Source organism: Aegilops tauschii, chromosome 3, assembly GCF_002575655.3.
Source record: "Aegilops tauschii subsp. strangulata cultivar AL8/78 chromosome 3, Aet v6.0, whole genome shotgun sequence".
Classification (NCBI taxonomy): Eukaryota; Viridiplantae; Streptophyta; class Magnoliopsida; order Poales; family Poaceae; genus Aegilops; species Aegilops tauschii.
In genome coordinates this window covers 611155016-611179044 of record NC_053037.3, presented here as the reverse complement: position 1 = coordinate 611179044, position 24029 = coordinate 611155016, and the positions used below count along the sequence as shown (strand labels likewise).

The 24029-nt window shown below is 46.4% G+C and overlaps 1 protein-coding gene across 2 annotated transcripts; it reads right to left on the bottom strand.

The window, feature by feature from the left end:
• Window positions 1-9688: 9688 nt before the first annotated feature.
• LOC109764727 (disease resistance protein RGA4) lies at window positions 9689-13695 on the bottom strand. 2 transcript variants are annotated; one of them, XM_020323515.4, is made up of 3 exons: window positions 12771-13695; window positions 10425-12349; window positions 9689-10298 (listed from the first exon to the last, which is right to left on the bottom strand). In XM_020323515.4, exons 1-2 carry the CDS (start codon window positions 13541-13543, stop codon window positions 10468-10470), a joined length of 2655 nt encoding a protein of 884 aa, XP_020179104.1. In that variant the 5' UTR covers window positions 13544-13695; the 3' UTR covers window positions 9689-10298; window positions 10425-10467. The 2 variants fall into 2 exon arrangements, with proteins under 2 accessions (XP_020179104.1, XP_020179105.1); XM_020323516.4 differs by having other exon boundaries at window positions 10430-12349; window positions 12771-13694.
• Window positions 13696-24029: the final 10334 nt, after the last annotated feature.

Genomic DNA, 24029 nt, shown 5'->3' with positions numbered 1-24029 from the left:
AGCCGGACCTGAAGATCTTTCTTTGACAGCAAGGTACCAACAAAACAACAAAGACCAATGAATCTCTTCTTTGGGAATCCAGCAGTGGATGATGAATATTAAAAGATATTAAATTTTCCTTGCAGCAGGTAGCAACTAACATAGTATGCACTTGAACAACGCAGGCACATAGCAACATAGAAGTAAGGGGATACCTGCAGGCCACACTTTATATGATGCAGGGATAGGCATATCTTTGATTCCAGGGAAGAGTCTTCACCACCAGAGAGAGGCAATATATGAGTCACATCTTCTTCTTCCCCGCAGCTCTAGAGGACTGCAACTTTGCCCCTGGGATCCAGCTCCCCTGCAAATGAACAGACAGACACACGTAATCGAATCGTGAGGGGATGAACAAATAATCTGAGAGAGAGACCGTGGAAACGGGGGAAGTCGAAAGGGCACTCACCGCTGTCTTCACACCGCGGATCAGAGGCGACTCAGCGCGGGTCATCTTCTTCCTGAAGATGCACGAAGATGAGGAGGCCGAGGCGAGCTGGTGGCGGCCGGATTTGGTGGAGAGGCACTCAGTGGGTGCCTCGCGTCGCCCTGCGCCTCTACCCCCGCCGCTTCGGGCCGCAGCCGTGCTCAACAACGCGCCGCCGCGTCCGGGCTCGAGCTCAACCACGGCCGCCGTCGAACATGAGCAAACAAGGCGGTGCTTCCCGGAGGTGAAGGAGTCGGCGGGCCAGCGGCCAGCGGTGCGAGGGGGGCGGGGAAGAGAGAAAGAGCACGAGCTGTGGAAAGGGAAGGGGCGGCGGCTGCAGCGGTGCGAGGGGGCGGGGAAGAGAGGAAGAGCACGAGCTCTGGAAGGGGAAGGGGCAGTGGCGGCTCCCCTCCGTGAACAGGAAGAGGGAGGATGAGGATTGGGGAGAAACCCTATGGGCATTGGGCTTTTATACCCCATAGAGAAATTATGAAAATGCCCTCGGCGGGGGTCAGGAATTACGCGCGGTGGCACGAGATTTTTACCGCGAGACGGTAACTATTCATTCCTATAGTGCCTTGGATTCGATCCAACGGCCGACGTCATCCAATGGCTCGATCCGACGGTCTAAAACCCATCAAGCAAACGCATCGGACGGCCAGAATCGCCTGAGCTCTGTGAAGGCTCGGTGAAAGCTTCGTCTCTTATTTCTGGATATTGACCCAGATAGAAACTGCAGTCGGCCCGTAACCGCAAGCTCTCCCCGATGTGCCGGATGGCACGATCTGGAGGCATGACAAGTTGCATGCTATTGTCACTGTCATTTTTCAAGACAAGTTGCACTAATGTTTTGTGTTAGAATAAATTCGAGATACGCGGTCGATTCACCGAGGAACAAGCAATCACAGACAATGACGACACCGAGATTTGTTAACGAGGTTCAGCGAACTCGCCTACTCCCCGGGGCAATGACTACGGGCGCTCCTCCCCGAGATACCGCAACACCGGCCACCCGGGCGCCGGCACAAGCCGCCGGCACCCCCTTGCGAGCCTGTTGCTATCTAGTCGTCATGGGTTACAACGTGGGATACCTCCTCATATATAAGAGGCCAAGGGTACAACGTGTCCGACTCCGACACTACAAGTATCCTACCCACACTACAACACCAAGTCCAAACGTAACCCAACTAGTACAAAATATTCGACACAAACACAACAAACTCCACCTTGGCGAATATTCTCCACCACCTTGAATTTGTCCATGTGTCAAACTTCCATGTACTCCGGACTTGTGTTGTCTTCTTCGTAGCTTACTGAGAGCTACTCGACGAGTCTGCCCTAGACCCGCCGCCGTCGTGAGACCCCGCTGCTACTCCCGCAACTCCAGTCTCCGTGACTCCACCTGCAATAGTGCTCCCTTGCAGCTTGTAAAGATGCGAAGCCGTCCTCTCTCCAATCATCACGGTCACCTCATCTTTCATGATTCTCATGGTCTTCCTATCCCGATCACAACGGAATACCATACCACCATCATGAAGAACCACCAAGCGAAATTAGATTCCTCCTTAGCCCCGGCACATGCCTGACTCCCCGAAGCATCCGCTCAACTCCGTCAAACATCTTAATTTTGATGTCACCTACTCCAGCAACACGATAACCTGTGTCATCGCCCACATAGGCTAAACCAAACTCACCAGACTTGTACGAAGAGAACCACTCCCTGTTGGGTGTCGCATGAAAAGAGCAAGCTGAATCCAACATCCACGCTTCACTTTTGGTTGACCGAGTGTCTGATACTATGAGAACATCACTACTGCTGTCTGAGTCATCACCATGAGTTGCCTTATTACCACTTGCCCCGTCTGGACAGTCCTTTCTCATATGTCCCCACTGCTTACACTTGTGACACTGTATATTCTTTTTCTTTTTCTTGTTCTTCCCAGCCTCATATCCCTTCCGCCACTCCTCACCCTTGACTAGCAAATCTTCACCATGAGAGACTTCCACCGCGTTCTTCTTTCTCATATCATAAGATAGCAATGCCGCAGTAATATCCTCATTCTTGACGGTCTCCTTGCCGTGCGTCAAAGTAGTGATCAAATGGTCATAGGATGATGGCAACGAACAAAGAAGCAGAATTGCCCTATCCTCGTCGTCAACCGTCGCACCCAAGCGTGCTAGATCCGTCACGACTTGATTAAAGGCATTCATATTCTCCACAAGATCTGACCCCTCCTGCATCCTCATCCCATACAACTTTTGCTTCAGATACACCTTGGTCGTCGCAGTCTTGGACATAAACTGATTTTCCAGCTTCTCCCAGATCTTCTTCGGCAAATTCTCATCCATCACATGATAAATAACCTGGTCCGACAGACACAACCGTATAGTGCCGGCTGCTTTCAACTGTAACTCCTCCCAGTCATCCGCCTCCATCTTAGCTGGCTTGGCTTTCTGCAACAATAACGCCTTCAAGCATCCTTGTTGTGCCAACGAATCTTTCACCCTTGTCTGCTACAACCCAAAGCTTCCAGTTCCATTGAACTTCTCCACCTCAAACCTGATACCCGATGTCGCCATGCTTCTTTGTACAGCTAACCCTGCGAAAAATTATCCGAGCTCACGCGATGCCCCAAGTACACGAACAAGATCTCCGCGTACTAATAGCAAAGCAAAGCCAACCAAAAATTCCTTCCGGTCTTCACGTGTTCTGCTCCTGGCTCAATCTCCGATGCTAGCAATTGTCTTCTCCCTCGAGCCCTACGCTAGTAGTGCTCCCTGATGGATGCGCAGCCCCTGTACGATCTGATGGATTTTTCTCTTCTACCGATTCGATCTGTTGTTTTTTTTGCCTCGTCGTGTCCCTTTGCTTGGCTGCCTTCTTATATAGTGCGCGACTGCGCGTGCACGGCTCCAGCAGTCCGGCTCGGCTACGAGGACTTCCCAGGACTTGGTCCTGTTTTTTATTCCAAACAAACTCGGTCGCTGTTTCCGATTGCACCCAGACAACATCGCTAACTTGCACATGCAGCCTTCAGGTGTGGCAAATTTGACAAATTTGACCTATAGACGAAATCAAATCACAGAATGAACTGTCTGTGAAACTATTTCACGCGGCTGACCTTTTTGTGTGACGCCCGACACAAAGGCGCCACACTACACTATGCAACACCTCACAGATAGGCGCTACACGGCCAGCGTCGCACCCGTGTGATCCGAAAATTACTAAGTCAGTGTGCAGCGCCTGAGAGCTAGGCGCCACACTATACAGTGTAGCGCCTAGCTCCTAGGCGTTGCACTAGTGCAGCGCCTGAGAGCTAGGCGCCACGGGTCAGCCACGTGAAATAGTTTCACGGACAGTTCATTCTGTGATTTGATTTCGTCTATAGGTCAAATTTATCAAATTTGCCTCCAGGTGTGCGTTGCCTTGCCCTGGCCCGCCTCCAGCAGCCTGCTTTAGTCCGTGCTGGACCGCACCTTGGCCCAATGCCAGCGCACACGCTGCTGCTTCCGATCTCGTCGACTCCGACTGCGGTTCCAACTCGACGCTGCTTCACGCGATCGTGCTGCCGCGCCGATTCTTCCGACTTCGTCGACGGCCCCGTCCACGATATCAACTTCCTCTGGATCAACCAAACAAAACGCCTCGTAACCTAGCTCTGATATCACTTGTTAGAATAAATCCGAGGTACGCGGTCGATCCACCGAGGAACAAGCAATCACAGACAATGAAGACACCGATATTTGTTAACGAGGTTCGGCGAACTCGCCTACTCCCCGGGGCAATGACTACGGGCGCTCCTCCTTGAGATACCGCAACACCGGCCACCCGGGCGCCGGCACAAGCCGCCGGCACCCCCTTGCGAGCCTGTCGCTGTCTAGTCGTGATGGGTTACAACGTGGGGTGCCTCCTCATATATAAGAGGCCAAGGGTATAACGTGTCCGACTCCGACACTACAAGTATCCTACCCACACTACAACACCAAGTCCAAACGTAACCCAACTAGTACAAAATATTCGACACAAACACAACATTTTGACATTGGCACCATTGTATGACCAAATCTTGCTAGTATTACAGGATATGTTCCTGTGCGTTTAGATTGTGCTATAAAAGGCAAATGCGTGGAATCTGACTGAAAAGGCCACAGGCAATGGTCACGAGGCTTGGCACAAAAAACAGAGGAAGCATCAAGCACGTGATGGAGAAAAAAAGATGCCACAGTCATTCCTATACATATGTAAACCAAACAACCTGATGGTGAGGCCAACCAGATGCTCCAAAAGATTCCCGACGTAACTACTTTGTTGTTAATAGCTGCAATCAAACTTGTACTCACGTCTGATAAGATAACGCTGTACTGGCATCTAATAAGAAAACTATGGCTTGGCTTCAAAATCACCAACATTGAAAGTTTGAAACTAGCGTCGACCCGATTCAAAATCATACCGATTTTACAGCAGGAGGGTTCTTCCACCATGGCGCACCACACTGTTGGCTCTATTTCAGAAAGACAAACACATTTGGTTCAAAACAAGAAAAGATGCCGCCATGCTATTGACGCTGGCGTGGACCCACATTGAAACTCTAGCCGACCTCCTGAAGCTGTTGAATTTTTATACTCCATGCTAATGTTATTGTATTATTTTTCATGACAAGTTGCATTAACGTACATAGAAACTGCAGCCTGTTGTCCAGCGATTGCCATCCCTTCTTGACATGTCTGATGGCAAGGTCTGGAGGCAGGTGCTATGTCAACCTAAGCACTTGAATTCTTATATATGCTACTCCCTCCTTCCCAAAATATAAGACGCCCATTGACTTTTGTAGTCTTCGTTACACAATTTTGAATATGATTTCAGGTATCATATGTCTGTAAAATTAGTATACAGACATATGAAATAAAACTGTTTTGCAAGAAAAATACGAAGATGTCATTATACATGTTTAATCCATTTATTTTGATATATATTAGTGGTCAAAGTTGTGCATCAAAAATCGTGCAAAATCAAGCTAGCTTTATATTTTGGGAAGGAGGGAGTATTGTTTCCCTTATTTTTCTTGACAGGTTGTATTCATGTTTTGAGAGTGGTACCGCAGTACATCACTAAATCTTGGTAGCATTAGAGCATCTACAACCGGATATGTCAAATATGGCTCCTCAAATGCCCGCGGACAGTGACCTTGCCGCCTCAAATTTCACGAGTTGCATCCGGACATCTCATATTAGATTCTTAAATCCATACAAAGACATGCAAACGAAATAAACCTATGTACTACGTCAATGATCTAGCTACTCGTTGTCGGAGATGTCGACGATCTCCGTGACCGGCTGCGGCAGCATGGACGGCAGCTGCAGCTCTGGCTGCTCTGCTCCGGCCTCCTCCGCCTCTATCTCCACGTCGAGTTCGGCGAAGAGCGCGTCGGATGCCATCTGCTCCTGCCGGAGGAACGCCCGGTTGGCCTCCACATATGCCTCATCCTGGATGGACTCCATGATGGCCTGCTACTCCGACATCTCCTCCGATTGGGCGACGTCGAACTCCTTCTCCGTCTGCTTCATGTTGAAGCCCGACAGCTCCTGCTCTGGCTCCGCCTCCTCCACCTCCATCGGAGCCAGCTCCTCTCCTTCCTCTTCCCCCGGCTGCTTCTCCTCCTCCTTCGGCTCCGTCTAGTGCAGAGGCAGCCTGACAGCGATGCGGGCGGCGCGCACGGCTTATCTCGTCCGGATCTCCCGCTGGATCTCCTACCGGTGCTCCGGCGTGAGCATTGCGTAGTAGATGATCTTACTTCGGAGCATGGCGGAGCGCCGGAGCGGGAGAGCGAGGAGGTGAATGGGCTCGGGCTGGTGTCGCAGAGAGGAGGTGGATGGGCTAGGGTTGCGGGACGTCGGCCGGCTTAAATAGCCAGTTTTGGTCTCGGGCGACGAGTCAGAGCGGCACCACACGATGTTCACACCACGGCATCCGTCAAGCCGTCGTGTTTCCAGGCGTTTCTGCATGCATGGGACCCCGCCATCAGACCGACGTGACGGACATGCCCGGACGCCTTATATCCGTCCCATATTTGGGTTGGATATGAGGGGTGTTGGTGAGTCCAGACGTTTGAGACTCGTTTAAAAAGGCCGTCTAGATTGAAAAATTGTGACCGTGAGGGCGGCATGGGCGTTTGACGCCGGTTTAAGACGCCCAGATGTTCTTACATCATATATTCTCGTGGCTCTAAATTGTGCTAAGAGAATATAGGGGACCTCGTTGAAAAGGCCACAGGCCTGAATGCTCACGAGACTAGGCAGAAAAAACAGAGCAAGCATCAAGCACATGAAGGAAGAATTAGATGCCATTTCTATACATGTGAACCGACAACCTGATGGTGAAGGCCCAAAAGATGTTCCGAAAGATTCCCTAAGAACGCTCTGCAATTGATTTCTTGTCATTATCTGGAAACCAAAACAATGTATTGATCTCTATGCCCACTTAGGGCATCTCACGTTAACCCTCAACGGATCCCAACCGTTCGGACCGCGCTGTCCAGACGTGTTGTCACATCCAATACGATTCTGCATTGGTCTGCATGGCAGTTCGAACTCACATTCTCTTGTAAACCAAAGACAAATTACAGGGGACTTTGCATGCGTCCGGACAGCAGCCACACCCGTTTCTCACAACCCTAGCCCTCCCAACCCTTGCCCCTCCTTGCTGTGCGCGTTTCTGTCTGGCATCAGCTACCCGCATTCATGCCGCTATAGAGCAGCCGCTCCGAATTGACGTCGGCTCAAAGCAGACATGACCTCTCTAGCTTCGTCATTGAAGCGGCGCGTCGGCCGAGAACGCCGCCCATGACGCGTCCTCGGTGTTCGTGCATGTTCAATACCATTAATAATCTATCATGCTTCCCTGCCTACTACAAACATTGCCACAACAGTGCTCCCCCTTACCTGCATCTGCCATCGCCGACATCTTGCAGTGCTGACGCCCACCCGCAAATCTCTCAGGGCTTCGGCCGTTGTCTCCTGTAAGTTGTAACAGGAAGTTGTTTAATCGAGCCCGGTCCGGTGCCGTTTTTGGTCGCCCCATGGGAGACACCGCCACACGAAGGCTGCAACCTTGCGAGCGAAGACCACGGTTGCGAGCGTCCTGCATTTTTTTTTTCTTTTTTTAGGTAAGCGTCCTGCTCTTTTGGGTTGCACGGGCGAGAGGCAGTTACAGGCCTAGTAGGCCCAATTTAATCCCAAGCCGAAAATAGCCACCAGAGCAACGACCCAATAAGGGTTAGCGCTCATTAGGCAACTCCAGCACACGACCCATCCGGTCCGGCCCGGTTCGTTTGGGCTAAAACAGACAAACTAGACGGCCCAGCGCGTAGACGCAAACGGACTTTTGTTCGTTTTTTGTCCGCTTTCGACCCATCCCGGGCCCAAGTTTGGGCCGCTTTTGGAGTGAAACGGACAGCACGCGGACGGGCGGGCCGTGTGCGCGTGTCCTCCCCTGGCCTGCCCGTCGGTGGCACAATGACCCCTTTTTCTATCCGCCCCCTCCCCCCTCCAGCCGCACCCCTCCACTCTTCTCCACTCTGCCGGCCCATCCCACTTCCCCTCGACGCCCCGGAGCTACCCAACCACGACCACCTGATTAGCACACCCCGCGGCCGGATTTGGAGCGGATTCCGGTCGGTCTTGAGCTCGCCCGGCTGTGGGAGGCCGCGCTGTGCGATGGACTGGCCGGGCACCGGGCTAGAAGGCCCCGACAAAGCTGCATGCAGGTAGTGGCTCCTCCTCTAGCCGCTCAGATCTACACCGTCGGTGGTCCGCCGGCAGATACACGAATGGCAGTCGACCGGGCTCGGTGCTAGCCCAAAAGCTCGTCGGCGCACCGTTGCCACTCATTAAGTGCGACGACTGCCCAAAGAAGGTCGTGCACCGCGTGTCTACAACGCCGGAACATCCCGGATGGGTGTTCATCAAGTGCTTAAACAACGGGGTATGTACTACTTTAGCTTTGGTTATGCTCTCGGATTTGACTAGTTGTGCTAACTTAACATTTTATTGTGTAGAATGGATGCAAGTTTTGGTATTGGAAAGAAGAGTACATCGATATATTGATAGCGCACAATTTAGTAGATGTTCTTTACACTTGAAGAAAGAAGCACGCAAGATCGAGCCTCCGCAAATCAACAATGAGTGCATCGAGAAGGCACTAATCCAACTTACAGGAGCAGTTATGAAAGTTGGATATATTCTAAAATGTATTCTTGTGGTTCTTATTTTCTTTGGTCTTACTTTTCTAGTCAAAATTTGGTGATGTATTCCCATATATCAAAAATCAATGATGAAAAAAGGTTATGGGCTTGCAAAGAAAATGTACACGGACAGGATGCGGCCGGGATGTGTCCACGCGTTGGGCGCACGGCCACTGCGTCCGAGAAATGGCCCGGACACGACCCCATTGCCCTACTCAAACGGACAGAATCCGGGCAAAACGGACGTCCGTTTGGGGTCGTGCGCTGGAGTTGGCCTTAGGATCGAACCAAGCCACTGGGGGTGCGATTAAGAGCCGATCGGATGGCCCAAAATGCCCAAAAGTGACGATCCAATGGCCATGAACGCTGATGGCCTTAAAGGGTAGAAAAGTTGCACGGTTTTAATAATGTTTCTACATAAATGCCCAATATACCCAATGGAAGTAAACACAGTTTGATTTTATTGTAGCTTCATTGAATTATTTTCTTTTCCGCTTGCCAATTCAGGTACCAAATTCTTGGTACAATTGTGAATAAATGTTTATCAATCGATTGTCATAGCATCTTTTGCGCTTGTGTCGTGTTCTTGAGTTCAGAGATTGCTAGTACTCATTCCAACTGAAAAAAGGTTTAAGCTTGGGATGCAAACTACTTGACAATGCACAATCAACAAACTGCAGATGCTAGGCACCAACATCCGGAGCAGTAAAATTGTGGTACTGTACAATGATCTCACACAATACAGCTCGGCACGGCGGCATAATTAAGGTCGTTGCAGTCATTGAGATTACGGCCTATGGAGCTCTAGTATCTTGTGCTCCATCAGCATCCGTCCAGTGCAAACCTGTGCCGCTGAACCCCGAACCCTGTGCTACCTATTAAATAAAGCAACCAGCTCTTCCTCGTCATAGAACACTATAATTAAGTTGCTCAACAAGAGGTATGAACCTAATCTTTTGCATAGCAACACTCAAAACGAACATCATCTAAAGCCTTATCGTTAAAATTATCAAACGTAATAACGGTAGCAGGGTTATTTACAACAACACGTAATGAAGAGCAAGATCTTAAGGTACAATAATATCAACGATAGCAAGTGGTAGAAATATAGAGGGGGGGGGGGGGGGGGGGGGGGGGGGGGGAGGTCAAGCATAGTGCCAAGGAATACATTTAACTTGTAAGGGCTTTTGCTGACCTTATCGCAACTCTCCTGCTTGTGAGAATTGGTCAAAATTTCTTTACAACGGCAATTGGCTTACTACTGAAACGACTCAATATCATTCGAAAGAATCCCATTTCTTTCTTGGTTACTAATCCAACCAGTAATTTCCATCCTCCTGAATTGGGGACCAACCATGAAGAGGAGAGTCTCAGAGTAAATCCGGTAATCTTGAGTCGGTCTAGTAAGGAAAATTCCTTGTTCTGTGCTTGCCTTTTGGCTTGTCTTCAGTAATAAGAAATACTAAGGGATGAACTTCATTGTAAAATCCGTTGGGCTGTTTGCATGGAAGGAGGTAAAATACTAATGCAGCGAAGATATTGGAGAACGGAAAGTGGTTCCTCTAGTGATTGGCTTGTCGTAATGCTTTGCACTGCACACAAAGAAGAACCTAATGTCGTTATTACATCCAATTGTATGCCGGCAGCAACAATTAGCCTGCAGAAGAACGAAAACGAATAATAAATATGCGGAGGAGATGGACCCAAAAAAAACTGACCATACATGATGATGCTTAGCAGAGGATTTGGACACAACTGGCATTACTGTATTCCAATGGACACAATACTGAGCTTGCGCTTATGGCTTATCGCAGCATCTTCCCATCCACGTTTGATGTCACCCTCAACTTGAGAATGGAGTCCGACTTCATTGAGACTTTGGAGCTTTCGGATCTGGACGCCGGGAAGAGCACCTAGAGTTGGACAGAGCAAGTGGAGTGAAACAAGCTTCCTCAGATCTTGAATAATTATTTCCTCAAGACTTTGCATGCCCACGAGACATATCCGTTCCAGGCTTACGAATGCATCCTTGTCTTGTATGGCAAGCCCCACAAGATTGTTCTCAACCAGCTTCAGAAATTTCAGTTGGCATCTCAAATTACTGAGACCAGTTTGGATTGCAGCTCCGCTAAGATTAGTCCACGAGAGGCACAGCTCCTGTAGACTAACCAGCTTTGCAGCAACTGGACGGAAGTGTGTCAGATTGCCTCGCAGTTTGAGTGATGTAAGCATGCCAGGATCTTCCAGGCAATCCAGGAAGGATTGTGAAGACCCGCTGAAGTCAACAGAGAGTGAGTAATCAACGTTGGGCGTACGGATTCGGTGACTGGTGAATGCCTTGATGCCTTCCTTAAGACCAGTCAAGTCTGTAGACTCATTTGTCATGGAATCACACCACATCTTCACCTTCCTCAGCTTCCCCATATCACTCAACAGTTGTGGAAATCCCATGCCGTTGCCAATGACAATTCCTGCTAGAGTCTCCAGGACACTGTTGTCCCTCAAGAAGTCCTTCAGCTTTGAGAATTCATCCTTGAGCTTCAACACCTTCTTTACCTTCTTTGCGCCCTTCTTCATCATGCTTGGATTTTCATCTGGGCAGTCCACTCTAGATAGCCGAAACTTGCCAAGGAGGTGCTTCAATTTGGGCAACTTGAGTACATTTGAGGACACCGTCACTACCGCACTTGTACTCATATCGAGTGTCTCTAACTGCTGCAGCCGCCTTATTTCACTCGGAACTTCTTTAATACTGCTCCCGAGGCTCAGATATTTCAGCAGCAACAGATCACATATTTTTAAGACGTGATTTGCAGTCACATCAGCGCACTCTTTAAGATCCAACACCCGCAGCAGCTTATGATTGTCAAAATTCAAGATAGCTCCATATTGGGCACCCGCAGTTGGAAAGACCACCATAGTATGGAGACAATGTACATCTGGCACATTGAGTCCGCCGTTTGCAGCAGCCATGTAAGGATGGAGAGAAAACCGGCGAACATATGCTTCTTGGATGGTCTCATTCTGACATGGACCACACAGCAAGGTGTTGAAATTATCTATCACAGCCCTGGCGCAAATGTGGTTGAACACCATACCTGGAGGTTGGCATCTCTTCACCTTTCCATTGTTGCTCTTCTTAATGGACTTGACAATATTTTGGCCGATGAGAATGTCCAAATGCTCGGCCGCCACATCCTGTGGAAAACGGTACACATTCTCAGGCACCTTCTGTATGGCATGGACAAGTAGTCCTTCAGCCAGCCATCGCCTTATTAGAGGATTCCTCCGAACATGATGATGAAATGGGAACATGCTGAAATATAGCAGCATGTCCTCAACAACAATCCTCTCATAGTCACTGCCAACAAAACATTGCATTCTTGCTACAGCTGCGTCACAAAGTGCAGAGCAGGTCTCTTTGTAAAACATCCCAGTGCCCACCTCTCCAACCAAAACCAGGCGAGATGTGATGCTATCTGGAGCAAGCAGTGGTGGGTCGTTACCACAGATGCAGGGTCTCGCTACTGACTGGATGTCCGTCGTCACGATGATTCTGCCGCCCACTCTGTTGGCCCAAGGGAAGGCACATATTTTATTGTACACCTCTTCTTTCGTGACATCATGAATCACAATCAAATACCTATATAACATATAATTGAAAAGAAATGAGGTAAATAAAACACTATCGATTCTCATCTGCAGCCAGAGGGGTTATGAAAAATGGTTCGAAAATAAAAATAAATGAATAAGAGTATTAGTGGATTAGGAAGGTCACAAATAAAAGGACAACCCACAATATGTTTTATTGCTTTGCCTGACTATCAGTGACATGAATATGGCTTTTTAGGTTCTGAAATTAGTGGTTTTTTGCATTCATTTATGTTTCCCCAATAAGAACAGTTACCCAAAATGTGCACACTCTGTTAAAAGCAGGGGAAAATGGACACTATGAGGCCCTGTTTGGAACAGAGGAAAAGCAGAGGAAATGGACACTCCCTGAACTGAACATTGTTACTGAAAATGGGGGGTAAAATTAGATATAGAACAGATTGGAGGCACACCTTTCTTTGCTTAGCAGTGATCTGAGCTGATAATCGATGCCGGAGCTGGCGCTGGACCAGGATGCGACGGGCATCTCGGTGCCAAAAACCTTCAGAAGCAATCCACGGAAAAAACACAAGATGGAAAGGAGCCAGCTGAGGATGATCATGCCCAGCCCAGGGCGCCCCTCGAGTTGCCTGAGTATCTCCGTCAGAACATCATCGAAGGTTCTGTCCACCGCAGTAACCCAAGCCCGTTGACCAAACTGCCGGCAGACTTCATCCTTCTCGTAGACTCGCCTCGCAAGATCGGTATTCTGGCCACCGAAGCCAATAGCGCAGATGACCTTAGCGTTCATCTCCGATTGGTTCTGTACGAAGGCAAGAAGATCTTCCTCTGCATCATTCGCCATCGGATTTGGAGCAACTTTTCCGTTGCTCGGCTCCCCCTGGCCGATATAACGGTGTAGCCCCTCGGATGAATCTTGTATCCTCTTCTTGAGGTCAGCGATCTCGTGGGCAAACTGTGTGGCGGAGGTTTTGTGGATCTGGAAGCTGTCGATGCAGTCTTGGATCTCATGCGCCAACCTTCTGAGTTGCAAGATCCAGGTTCTCCGCAAGTTGCTGATTTCGGCGCCTCTCCAGCGAGAATCTCCGAAAGCAGCTTGCATGAACTCGAGCTCACTTTGAATGAATCGAACATCAGGCTCCAGCTGCTTGCATCTGTCGCCTATCAGCTTAAACAGGCTCGGCAGGGTCGCCTTCAGCAAGGCGCCCACTATGGCGGCCTCCATCTCTCCTTTCCTTGCTCGATGATGCAACACTCCAAGCTAGGTGGGGATGCTGGGGGGAGGTGTGGGGGTTGACTTGGTTGATTTTGGAGACTTTTAATGTTAGAGTTGGAGAGGACAGAGGAGGAAGAAACATTGGGTAAAAACTCAGATCGGTGTCTGCGCACTTTACATTTAGTCCCTATACTATCTCATAACTCTATAACACATAATACAGAAAATGAGGGAGCTCTTTTTTTTTTTTTAACAGAGGGAGCGCCGGGACGGGGAGTTTCTAATATCGAGCTCAAATGCTCCTGGATGAACAGTAAATTAGAAAATAAAATAGAAGAAATTCTGAATTCTTTTGTGGAAAACTTTAAGGAATTTTTGGAGTGCATGCAAAACTTCATCATGGAATCACATCAATGTAAGGGGTGATAAAAAGAACAAAATCTATGCTCTGAAAGTGTTACTCTCAAACGCATTTTAGAGCTCTGTGTGTGTGTGTGTGTGTGTGTGTTCCACGACTTCCTTTAATGTGATTTCGTGATGAAAAATTTGCATGCACTTCAAACATTTCTTAATGTTTGCCAAAAAAAATAGAATGTTTTTTTTATTTTACTGTTCACTTTAGGAGCATTTGAGCTCGAGAGAAAGAAGGATGCTTTCGCGCCCGGAGGGGCTATTCATTGAACTTTCATACACATCTTACATCATGCATACAAAATTCATAGCTTACAAAGTTGCTCAAAGCGAGCAACACTGGGCATTGCATACCCATAGCTTACAAAGTTGCCAAAAATATTCCGGTATATCAGCATGTTCTAGTGCATTGTTTTGTTTATTGTTGATTCATATTGTGCTGTAGTCAATGTCTTCAAATTTTTACAGGGATTCATACTAAGTTCTAAAGTTTTCGCGAAGTGGAAACTTGTTTTCATTGGTGTATGTAGTTAGTTTGCACACACGTACCCATCAAATTATTTCCCATGCACCCCATCAAATTTGCATGTGCGTTTTCATTGGTGCATGTAGTTAGTTTTCCATATGAAAGTTGTTGTTTTTACAAGATTTAAAATTTAGGGTTCTTATTCGGGTTAAGGCTGCTGGTGAATCTAGCTAGGGTTCTTATTGCTTACTCATTACCTTGATCTAAGAGTAAATACGTGCATGTTTACTCATTTTGGCACCAATATTTAAAATTATCATTGTCTCGTCTAGCACTAGTGTCAACCACTGATCATCGCTATGTAGCAGATGTTGACATGTCACAAACGGAGTGGGAGAAGCTTATGGAACGAATGAAGAAGAAGAACCTATATCGACAGGAAAAGCTTCTCAACTTACTAGCTTTGCATTGTATTCCCGTTGTATGAACGATTACCCAACTTTGTCAGATCTACGAGCTCATGCTCCTTCACATAGATGTACACACCATGAAGCACTAATAGAACATGGCACTGAAAGTGAACAAAAAGATGCAGATCCGACCACGACTAAAGATGTACAGGACAGTGTTATTAGAAACTCTTCATCTATGGTTGCAATATGTTTAATTTCTATGGCATTTGTCACGGAATGTAAATTGTGCACTACAATCTAATGTCTTCATCTACATTATGGAAGGAATATTACCATCATCAACTAGAAGCAGTGACTAATTAAGTGTATACATGTGCTGCTTCAAGAGTTCAAACAGCTCATGTCTCTTACTGCAGATGTACTACCAAGCTCAAGCAAATCAAAGAGAAAGCGGGTTCAGCTGGTGAGTAGGCCAAGTCTTTTCTGTAAACAATTCCTTATGACCTATGTTCGCCCTACCACTATATTTTGCGGCAGATGCATCTACATTTTGCGATTCTTTCCATATGTTGTAACATGTATATATTTTTTCTGTAGGGAAAGTTAAGATTCTCAAATGATGACCTTACTGCATGTCTTTCGCCCCAGAAACAAAAATCGGAAGCAGTCATCAATGACCTGGTAGTGCATCAGGAAGAAAAAGAAGCCATCGAGCAAGGCCTGACAACAAGCATGACGAACTAGATACTATGAAGAAGGCCCTAGCATGGCAGCAGCTGGAACTTGGAGCTATCAAGAAGGCCCTGGCAGAGCAGTAGCAACAACATGAAGCTGTGAAGCATCTCCTACCAAATGCGCAACGTCAACTTCATTGCCAACATTACCCTTCTAGAGCAGCAAAAAATACTTGAACGTGTCAAGAATGCCCTACCAGAGCAACGAGATGACATTGAGAATCTGAAATTGGACATGTTAGATCAGCACAACCTTATTCAATATATCAACATTGGCCTCCAAGAGTAGGAGGAAAAATTTGCAGTTGTCTAGAACGCCAGGGAAGAGAAAACTATGGTTATTGAAAAGAGGCGTGCTGAACTTGATGTTCTTTAGGAACATCGTCCAGGCTTACCATGAAACTGAGACATGTGTCTACACTACTAGGAAATACCTTATAGGTAGAACCTTAATAGTAGCATGGGATAATAGGAAACCACTACTGCTATTTAGCGGTAGCGCGTGGTTTCCACCCAGCGTTGCTGCTAAGTGGTCCCCACCTTACCCACCGGGGCTACCCGTAGTAGCAGAGTGTCCCGAAATACCCTCGCTACTGCTAATCCTATAGCAGTAGCGCATGCACCTAGCCCTGCGCTGCAACTATGGTTATAATCTGCCAACTAGTGGGCCCCGTTTATCAGTAGCATGAGTATTGCACCAACACTACATGTATTGGGCTTAGCAGTAGTGCGGGACTTCTACCCAGCACTACTACTAAGCTTACCTTATCCCCACCCGGCCGTCCACTGCCTTGACTCATCAGTCACTCTCCTCACTCTCTCTCGTGCTCTCCTCTCCTCGTCGTCGCTCTCTGCCGCCGACGCTCCCTCCTTCCTCAGCTCCCTCCGTCCTCTCTCCATCCCTTCCTCCATCCTCCCTCCCTCCATCCCTCACACCCTATGTTCTTCCCTCCCACACTCAGTTCTTCCACTAAATAGGTAGAATGGTAGTAGGCAGTAGTGTGGTAGATAGGTAGAATGGTAGAATTTGATTGTAGAATGTAGTTTTTTGAATAAAATAGAACATATAGCTTATATGAATAGAATTTAGGTATTTCGAATAGAATAAAATACAAAATATAGGTAGGATGGAGGTTTTTTGAATTGAATAGATAGGAATAATTTTGTTGTAGAATGTAGATATAAATTTTTAGTAATATAAATTTTTAGGTATCAAAAATTTTGAATTATATAAATTTATTGGAATGCTATATGACAAATTTTTAGGTATCAAGTTTAGTAATAGGAATTTATAGTAAGAAAATTTAGGTATAGAAATTTTTATTAATTTTTTCAACATAGAAATGTATTGGACAATTTAATTATTTTTATGTAATATAACTTTGTCATCAAAGAATGCTATAACAGATTTGATGATCTAAAATTTTCACTCGGTGGCATATGCAGTCTTTGTAGTGTCACATCTCCCTGGAGTGATCGTCATCGGAGCTTCCTCTACTTCCTCTACACCTGAGTCGGTGAGCTAAAAGTCCACCTCCTCCTTCTCTTGTCCTTGGACATGTGTATGATGATATTTGGACATGCATTGGTTGTATCCTTGGACATGTGGCCTATGTTTGCAGGGAACACCTCTGAGTGGCCTATGTTTTGCAAGAATGTTGATTCATTTCCGTTCCGGCAAATTTCAGGCGCTCCCTATGTCCTATTTTAAGCAAAGGTCATGCCTAAATTTTTCCAGGAATTTTAGCATGACTTGGGCTAGAATATAGGAAATATCGAGTGCGCTGTATTTGCTGGAATGCTGATTAAATGACATTTTGGGTTGACTTTCAGTCTGTGGGGCTCCATAGATGACGGTCCAAAAAGCAGTGTGGGAGAGTCTCCACCATATATGAGAGAAGAAGAATGTCGACCATTGTCGTGGGGGTCGTTTCCTCTCCTTCTTGTCGTGATATACCTTAGTAATGCATGAGAGAAGGAGGGGAAGCAACCATCACCGACAGTCGAATATCTGTGAGGGAGTGTCGACAATATATTGTCGAAATATGAGAGAGGGAGAATCCCGACTGGTATCGTGGGGGTCGCTTCTTCTTCATTCGAAGGTGCTAGGCATTTTGGTGTAACGCACTTTCAAATGAAAGTACGAGCGACCATTGATATGTCCATTTTTCTTTTCCTACTATTATTTATAGTGTTTTTATGCAATATAATACTTTGTGGAGTAATTCTAATGCCTTTTCTCTCATAATATGCAAGGTTTACACAAAGAGGGAGATTACCGGTAACTGGAATTCTGGACCTGAAAAAGCTATGTCAGAGATACCTATTCCGCACATCTTAAAATGAGCTAAAATTATATGAAGAATTATTTTGGAATATATAAAAAATACTGGACAAAATAAATACCAGAGGGGGCCACCCAGGTGCCCATTAGGCACCAAGGCGCGCCTCCCCCTGGCACGCCCTGGTGGGTAGTGGCCCCCCTGGCCTGCTTCCGGTGCCCTAGAAAAAATTAAGAGAGGACTTTCGGGACGGAGCGCCGCTCTCCAATGGAGTGATTCCTCCAGGGATACTTCCCTCCTGGAGGGGGAAATCGGAGCTATCATCATTAACAACAACCCTCTCATCGTGGAAGGGCCAATCTTCATCAACATCTTCAACAACACCATGTCATCTCAAATTCCTAGTTCATCTCTTGTGTTCGGTCTTTGTACCAAAACCTCAGATTGGTACCTATAGGTGACTAGTAGTGTTGATTACATCTTGTAGTTGATCCTAGTCGGTTATTTGGTGGAAGATTATATGTTCAAATCTATTATGATATTCAATACCCCTATGATCTTGAGCATTAACATGTCTTGTGAGCAGTTACTTTTGTTCTTCAGGATATGAGAGAAGTCTTGTCATAAGTAATCATGTAAATTTGATATTCGTTCGATATTTTGATGATGTTGTGAATCCCTTAGTGGTGTTATGTGATCGCCGACTACATGACACTTCACCATCCTTGGGCCTAACGGAATGCATTGTGGAGTAGTTATTAGATGATGGGTTGCGAGAGTGACAGAAGCTTAAACCCTAGTTTATGCACTATTTCGTAAGGGGCTGATTTGGATCCATATGTTTAATGCTATGGTTAGATTTATTTTAATTCTTATTTCGTAGTTGCGGATGCTTGTGAGAGGGGTTAATCATAAGTGGGAGGCTTGTTCAAGTAAGAAAAACACCCAAGCACCGGTCCACCCACATATCAAATTATCAAAGTAATGAACGCAAATCAAACCAACATGATGAAAGTGACTAGATGAAATTTCCGTGTGTCCTCAAGAACGCTTTGCTTACTATAAGAGATTGTTTTGGCATGTCCTTTGCTATAAAAAGGATTGGGCTACCTTGATGAACCTATTTTACTATTGCTACTTATTACTTGTTACAAATTATCTTGCTATGTAACTACCTGTTACCGACAATTTCTGTGCTTGAAGAAATTACCTTGCTGAAAACCGATTGTCATTTCCTTCTGCTCCTCGTTGGGTTCGACACTCTTACTTATCTAAAGGACTATGATTGATCCCCTATACTTGTGGGTCAACAAGACTCTTTTCTGGTGTTGTTGCCGAGGAGTAAAGCGCTCTTGGTAAGTGGAAACTGGTAAGGAAAAATTTACATTACGTGCTGAAATATACTATCACTTGTTACTATGGAAAATAATCCTTTGAGGGGTTTGTTCGGGGTATCTTCACCTCGACCGGAAGCACAAAGAGTTTCTCCTCAACCTACTGCACCTACTGAAAATGTTGGTTAATGAAATTCCTTCGGGTATGATAGAGAAACTGCTAGCTAATCCTTATGCAGGAGATGGAACGAAGCATACTGATATGCACATAATCTTTGTGGATGGAGGTTGTGGATTATTTAAGCTTGCAGGTTTACCCGGAGATGAAGTTAAGAAGAATGTTTTCCCTTTATCTTTGGGGGGGGGGGAGCATTGACATGTTATAGACTATGTGATGATATTGGAGCTTGGAACTGGACTCGATTGAAATTAGAATTTCACCAAAAGTTTTACCTATGCATCTAGTTCATTGTGATCGGATTTGTATTTATAATTTTCGGCCTCGTGACGGAGAAAGTATAGCTCAGATGGGATCTTTTGGAAATGATTAAACGGAACTCTGAAGATTGGGAACTCGAGAAGGTAAAGAGTCAGGTATAAAGCTTGTGTTTGATTGTGTTAAATCTTTTATGGATACTGATGCTTTTCACAAGTTTAGCACTAAATATGGACTTGACTCTGAGATAGTAGCCTCTTTTTGTGAATCATTTGCTACTCATGTTGACCTCCCTAATGAGAAGTGGTTTAAATATTAACCCCCTATAAAGAAAGGATTGAGGAGCCAGTCATAGTTAAAGATGAAACTATCATATATAATGTTGACCCAGTTGTGCCTACCACTTACATTGAAAAACCACATTTCCCTGTTAGGATAAAGCAACATGCTAAAGTCTCAACCTTGGTTAACAAAATTAATATTAGAGCACCTAAACCTTCTGAACAAAGTAAGGTAGAACCTAGTATTACTATGGTTAAAGATCTCTTGGTCGACAATATTGGTGGGCATGTTATTTATTTCTGTGATGAAGCTGCTAGAAGCCGAACCCGATATTAAAGATAAGAATAAGCATGTTGTTGACATGCCTGTTGTCTCAGTTAAAATAGGAGATCATTGTTATCATGGTGTATGTGATTTGGGTGCTAGTGTGAGTGCTATTACTTTTAACTTATATCAAGAGATTATGAATGGTATAGAAGATATTGATGTCACTATTAAACTTGCAAACAGAGAAACCATCACACCACTTGGGGTAGTTAGAGATGTCGAAGTCTTGTGTGGGGAAAACAAATACCCTACTGATTTTCTAGTTCTCGGTCCTCCACAAGATGATTTTTGTCACATAATATATGGTAGACCTTTCTTCAACACTGTTAATGCTAAGATAGATTGCCATAAAGAAACTGACTGTGTCAATCTTGGTGACGTTTCTCATGAGTTCAATTTTTCCAAGTTTCCTAGACATCCTCATGATAAAGAATTGCTTAGTAAGGATGAAATAATTGGTCTTGCTTCTATTGCCGTACCTCCTGCTGATCCGTTAGAACAATATTTGCTAGACCATGAAAATGATATGCACTTGCATGAAACAAATGAAATAGATAAAATATTCTTTGAACAACAACCTATTCTTAAACACAATTTACCTATTGAAACTCCAGGAGCCCCACCTCCACCTAAAAGTGATCCTGTGTTTGAATTAAAACAATTGCCTAATGATACGTCTCCGTCGTGTCTTTAATTTTTGATTATTCCATGCCATTATTCACTACGGGAAACAGTTAATTTGTCGTCAGGCTTCTACAGACGGCAAAGGCAGTATTACAGACGGCAAAGATTTTGCCATCAGCAGGGTGACGGCAAAGTGAGTCGGCAAAGTCAAAATCAGCAAAGAATTCTTTGCCGTCAGCATTTTATCGGGCAGACGGCAAAGATTTTGCCGTCAGCCAACTATAGATTTGCCGTCTGCCGTAAATATTACAGCCAGCAAAGAAAGATGTCTTTGCCATCAGCAAGAATCTATCTTTGCCGTCATCCTCAAAAATTACAGACGGCAAAGAATTTTTCTTATTAAAATAACCCGAACCCATAGTCCAATTGCAGAGGACAACAATTAACAGCACATCACAGTATACATTAGCACTTTGTTCCAAGAATCTACGACGAACGACAAATTTCACAATACAAGACTACACAGAATATATATCACTTAATGATCCAAGGAAAAACTGCTCTATTTCATTAGATTACAAAAGAGCAATAGCTAATGTAGCAGCCCGAGATTTAGCACGCGCAACCATCTTGAGTTTGATCTGCACGCCCGCGCCAACCTCCAACCATCCCCTGTGCCCTTGCTCACCGGAGCAGCAGCAACCAACAGCCACACCCCTCTCCCTTCCACTTCCGTTCTCCAAGGACAGATTACACTAACGGCCGAGGAGCTGTCATTGCTCCTCGAGGTGGGAGGTGGTGCAGCATCGAGGGATGGGGTCGGGGCCGACGGAGGCACGCGGGGGCGACGAGGCCGGTGGGGGCGACGGGGCCGGCGGCGCCCAGGGCGAAGCAAAGGCCCGTGGGGGCGATGGGGTCGGCGGTGCCCAGGGCGAAGAAGAGGCCGGTGGGGGCGACAGGGTCGGCGACGCCCAGGGCGAAGCAGAGGCTGGGGGCAACAGGGCCGACGGCGCCCGGGGCAAAGGGCGAAGGGACCGGGGCTAGCGAGCGAGATGGTGGCCAGCGAGGCCGGGGCCGGCAGGCGAGGTGGTGGCGAGCGCAGGCGGGCTTGGGGGTGACAGTGGCGGGGCCGGTAGCGCCGGGGCCGAAGGAGGAAGTGGGTGCGACCGGCGGCGAGGTGGTGGCGGGCGCCGGCCTGCTCGATTTGGATCGAGACCAGAGAGAGAAACGAGAGGGAGAGAGAGAGAGATAGTGGTGGGGATGGGGTACCAGTCAGGTGGATAAGGAGAGAGCAGTGGGGGCGTGGGGCACGTGGGTGCGGGGGGCTGGGGGTCACGTGGGGATGTGTGGCACAGATCCTGCCATGTCTTCGATCCATGTGATCGATCCCTGTGTTGTGTTTCTTTCTTTCGCGTCTATAATAAAAAACGCAGACGGCAAAGATCTTTGCCGTCTGCGTTTTTTGTTACAGACCGCAAAATATGCTTTTTGCCGTCTGTATTTTTTCGCAGACGGCAAAGATCTTTGCTGTTTGTGTTTTTTGTTACACACGGCAAAGTATGCTCTTTGCCATCTGTATTTTTTTTGCAGACGGCAAAGTCTGTTTTTGCGTTAATTTTTCTTTGTCGTGTGCTGATGACGGCAAATCCTCTCTTTGCCGTCTGCCCGATGAAAAGCTGACGGCAAAGACGTCTCCTGACGGCAAATTAGTTCTTTCCTGTAGTGATTATACAACTTTCACATACTTTTGGAAACAATATGGGCTAACATATTGATCTAGTGCCCAGTGCCAGTTCCTTCTTGTTGCATGTTTTTTGTTTCGTAGAATACCAATATCAAACGAAGTACAAACGCGATATTGATCTAGTGCCCAGTGCCAGTTCCTTATTTTGGAATATATGTTATTTTTGGGAAGCAGAATCAACGTGAGACGATGTCCGAGGGGCCCACAAGCTCAAGGGGTGCGCCCCCTACCCTGGGCATGACCAGCACGCTTGTGGGGCCCCTGTAAGGCGGTTCGTGCCCTTCCTTTGCCGCAAGAAAGCTAATGTCCGGATTAAAAATGTGTTAAAGTTTCAGCCCAATCAGAGTTATGGATCTCCGGGAATTTAAGAAACCGTGAAAGGCTAGAAAACAGGAATGCAAAAATAGAAGGAAACAGAGAAAGAGGTCCAATCTCGGAGGGGCTCCCGCCCCTCCGCCACCACGGATGTCATGGACCAGAGGAGAAACCCTTCTCCCATCTAGGGGGGGGGGGGTGTCAAGGAAAAAGAAGGAGGGGGGCTAAAAAATAATAAAAAAAGAAAAATATTTGAACAATTAAATTACTGCTCCTGAATATTCAACTGACTGATTAATTTCTTATAACATACTCTACTTTGCTTTGCCAAATAAGCTAGGATACAGGATCCTTTACACGTAAGACCTATTGCTCATGCGATTTGGGATCCTCATTTTAGCCAACCCCGTGTGGAAGCCTTTACTCGAGGAGGTGCTGCTGGTCGCCGCTGGGGCCATCGTCGTGATGGCGATCTACACCAACAACTTTGCCGCCGTCATCACCAACACTCTTCCCGTCTATGCAGTGGTGCAGCACCTCTTCTCCCCATTGTAATATCTACTTAAGCATGGTGCTCAACGCTATATATTATTTCGCAATGATGTATGGCTATCCTATGATGTTTGAGTAGACCCGTTTTGTCCTATGGGTTGATTGATGATCGTGATTGGTTTGAGTTGTATGTTTTATTTTGGTGACGTCCTGTGGTACGGTGCTCTCCGTGTCATGCAAGCGTGAGGGATCTCTGCTGTAGGGTGTTGTAATATGTTCATGATTCCCTTATGGTCAGTGGTGTGAGTGACAGAAGCATAGACCCGAGTAATTGGGTTGTTGCGAATGGGAGTAAAGAAGACTTGATACTTTAATGCTATGGTTGGGTTTTACCTTAATGATCTTTAGTAGTTGCAGATGCTTGTTAGAGTTCCAATCATAAATGCATATGATCCAACTAGAGAAAGTATATTAGCTTATGCCTCTCCCTCACATAAAATTGCAATGATGATTACCGGTCTAGTTATCGATTGCCTAGGGACAAATAACTTTCTTGTGACAAAAAGCTCTCTACTGAAACTAACTTAATTGTTTCTTTATCTAAATAGCCCTAGCTTTTATTTATGTATTCTTTA

Excerpts from the sequence above, each read along its gene's own strand:
- LOC109764727 (XM_020323515.4), bottom strand. The coding sequence starts at position 13,543 with ATGGAGGCCGCCATAGTGGGCGCCTTGCTGAAGGCGACCCTGCCGAGC. Across the intron at positions 12,350-12,770 it reads TCACTGCTAAGCAAAGAAAG|GTATTTGATTGTGATTCATG; the intron begins GTGTGCCTCCAA and ends TATGTTATATAG.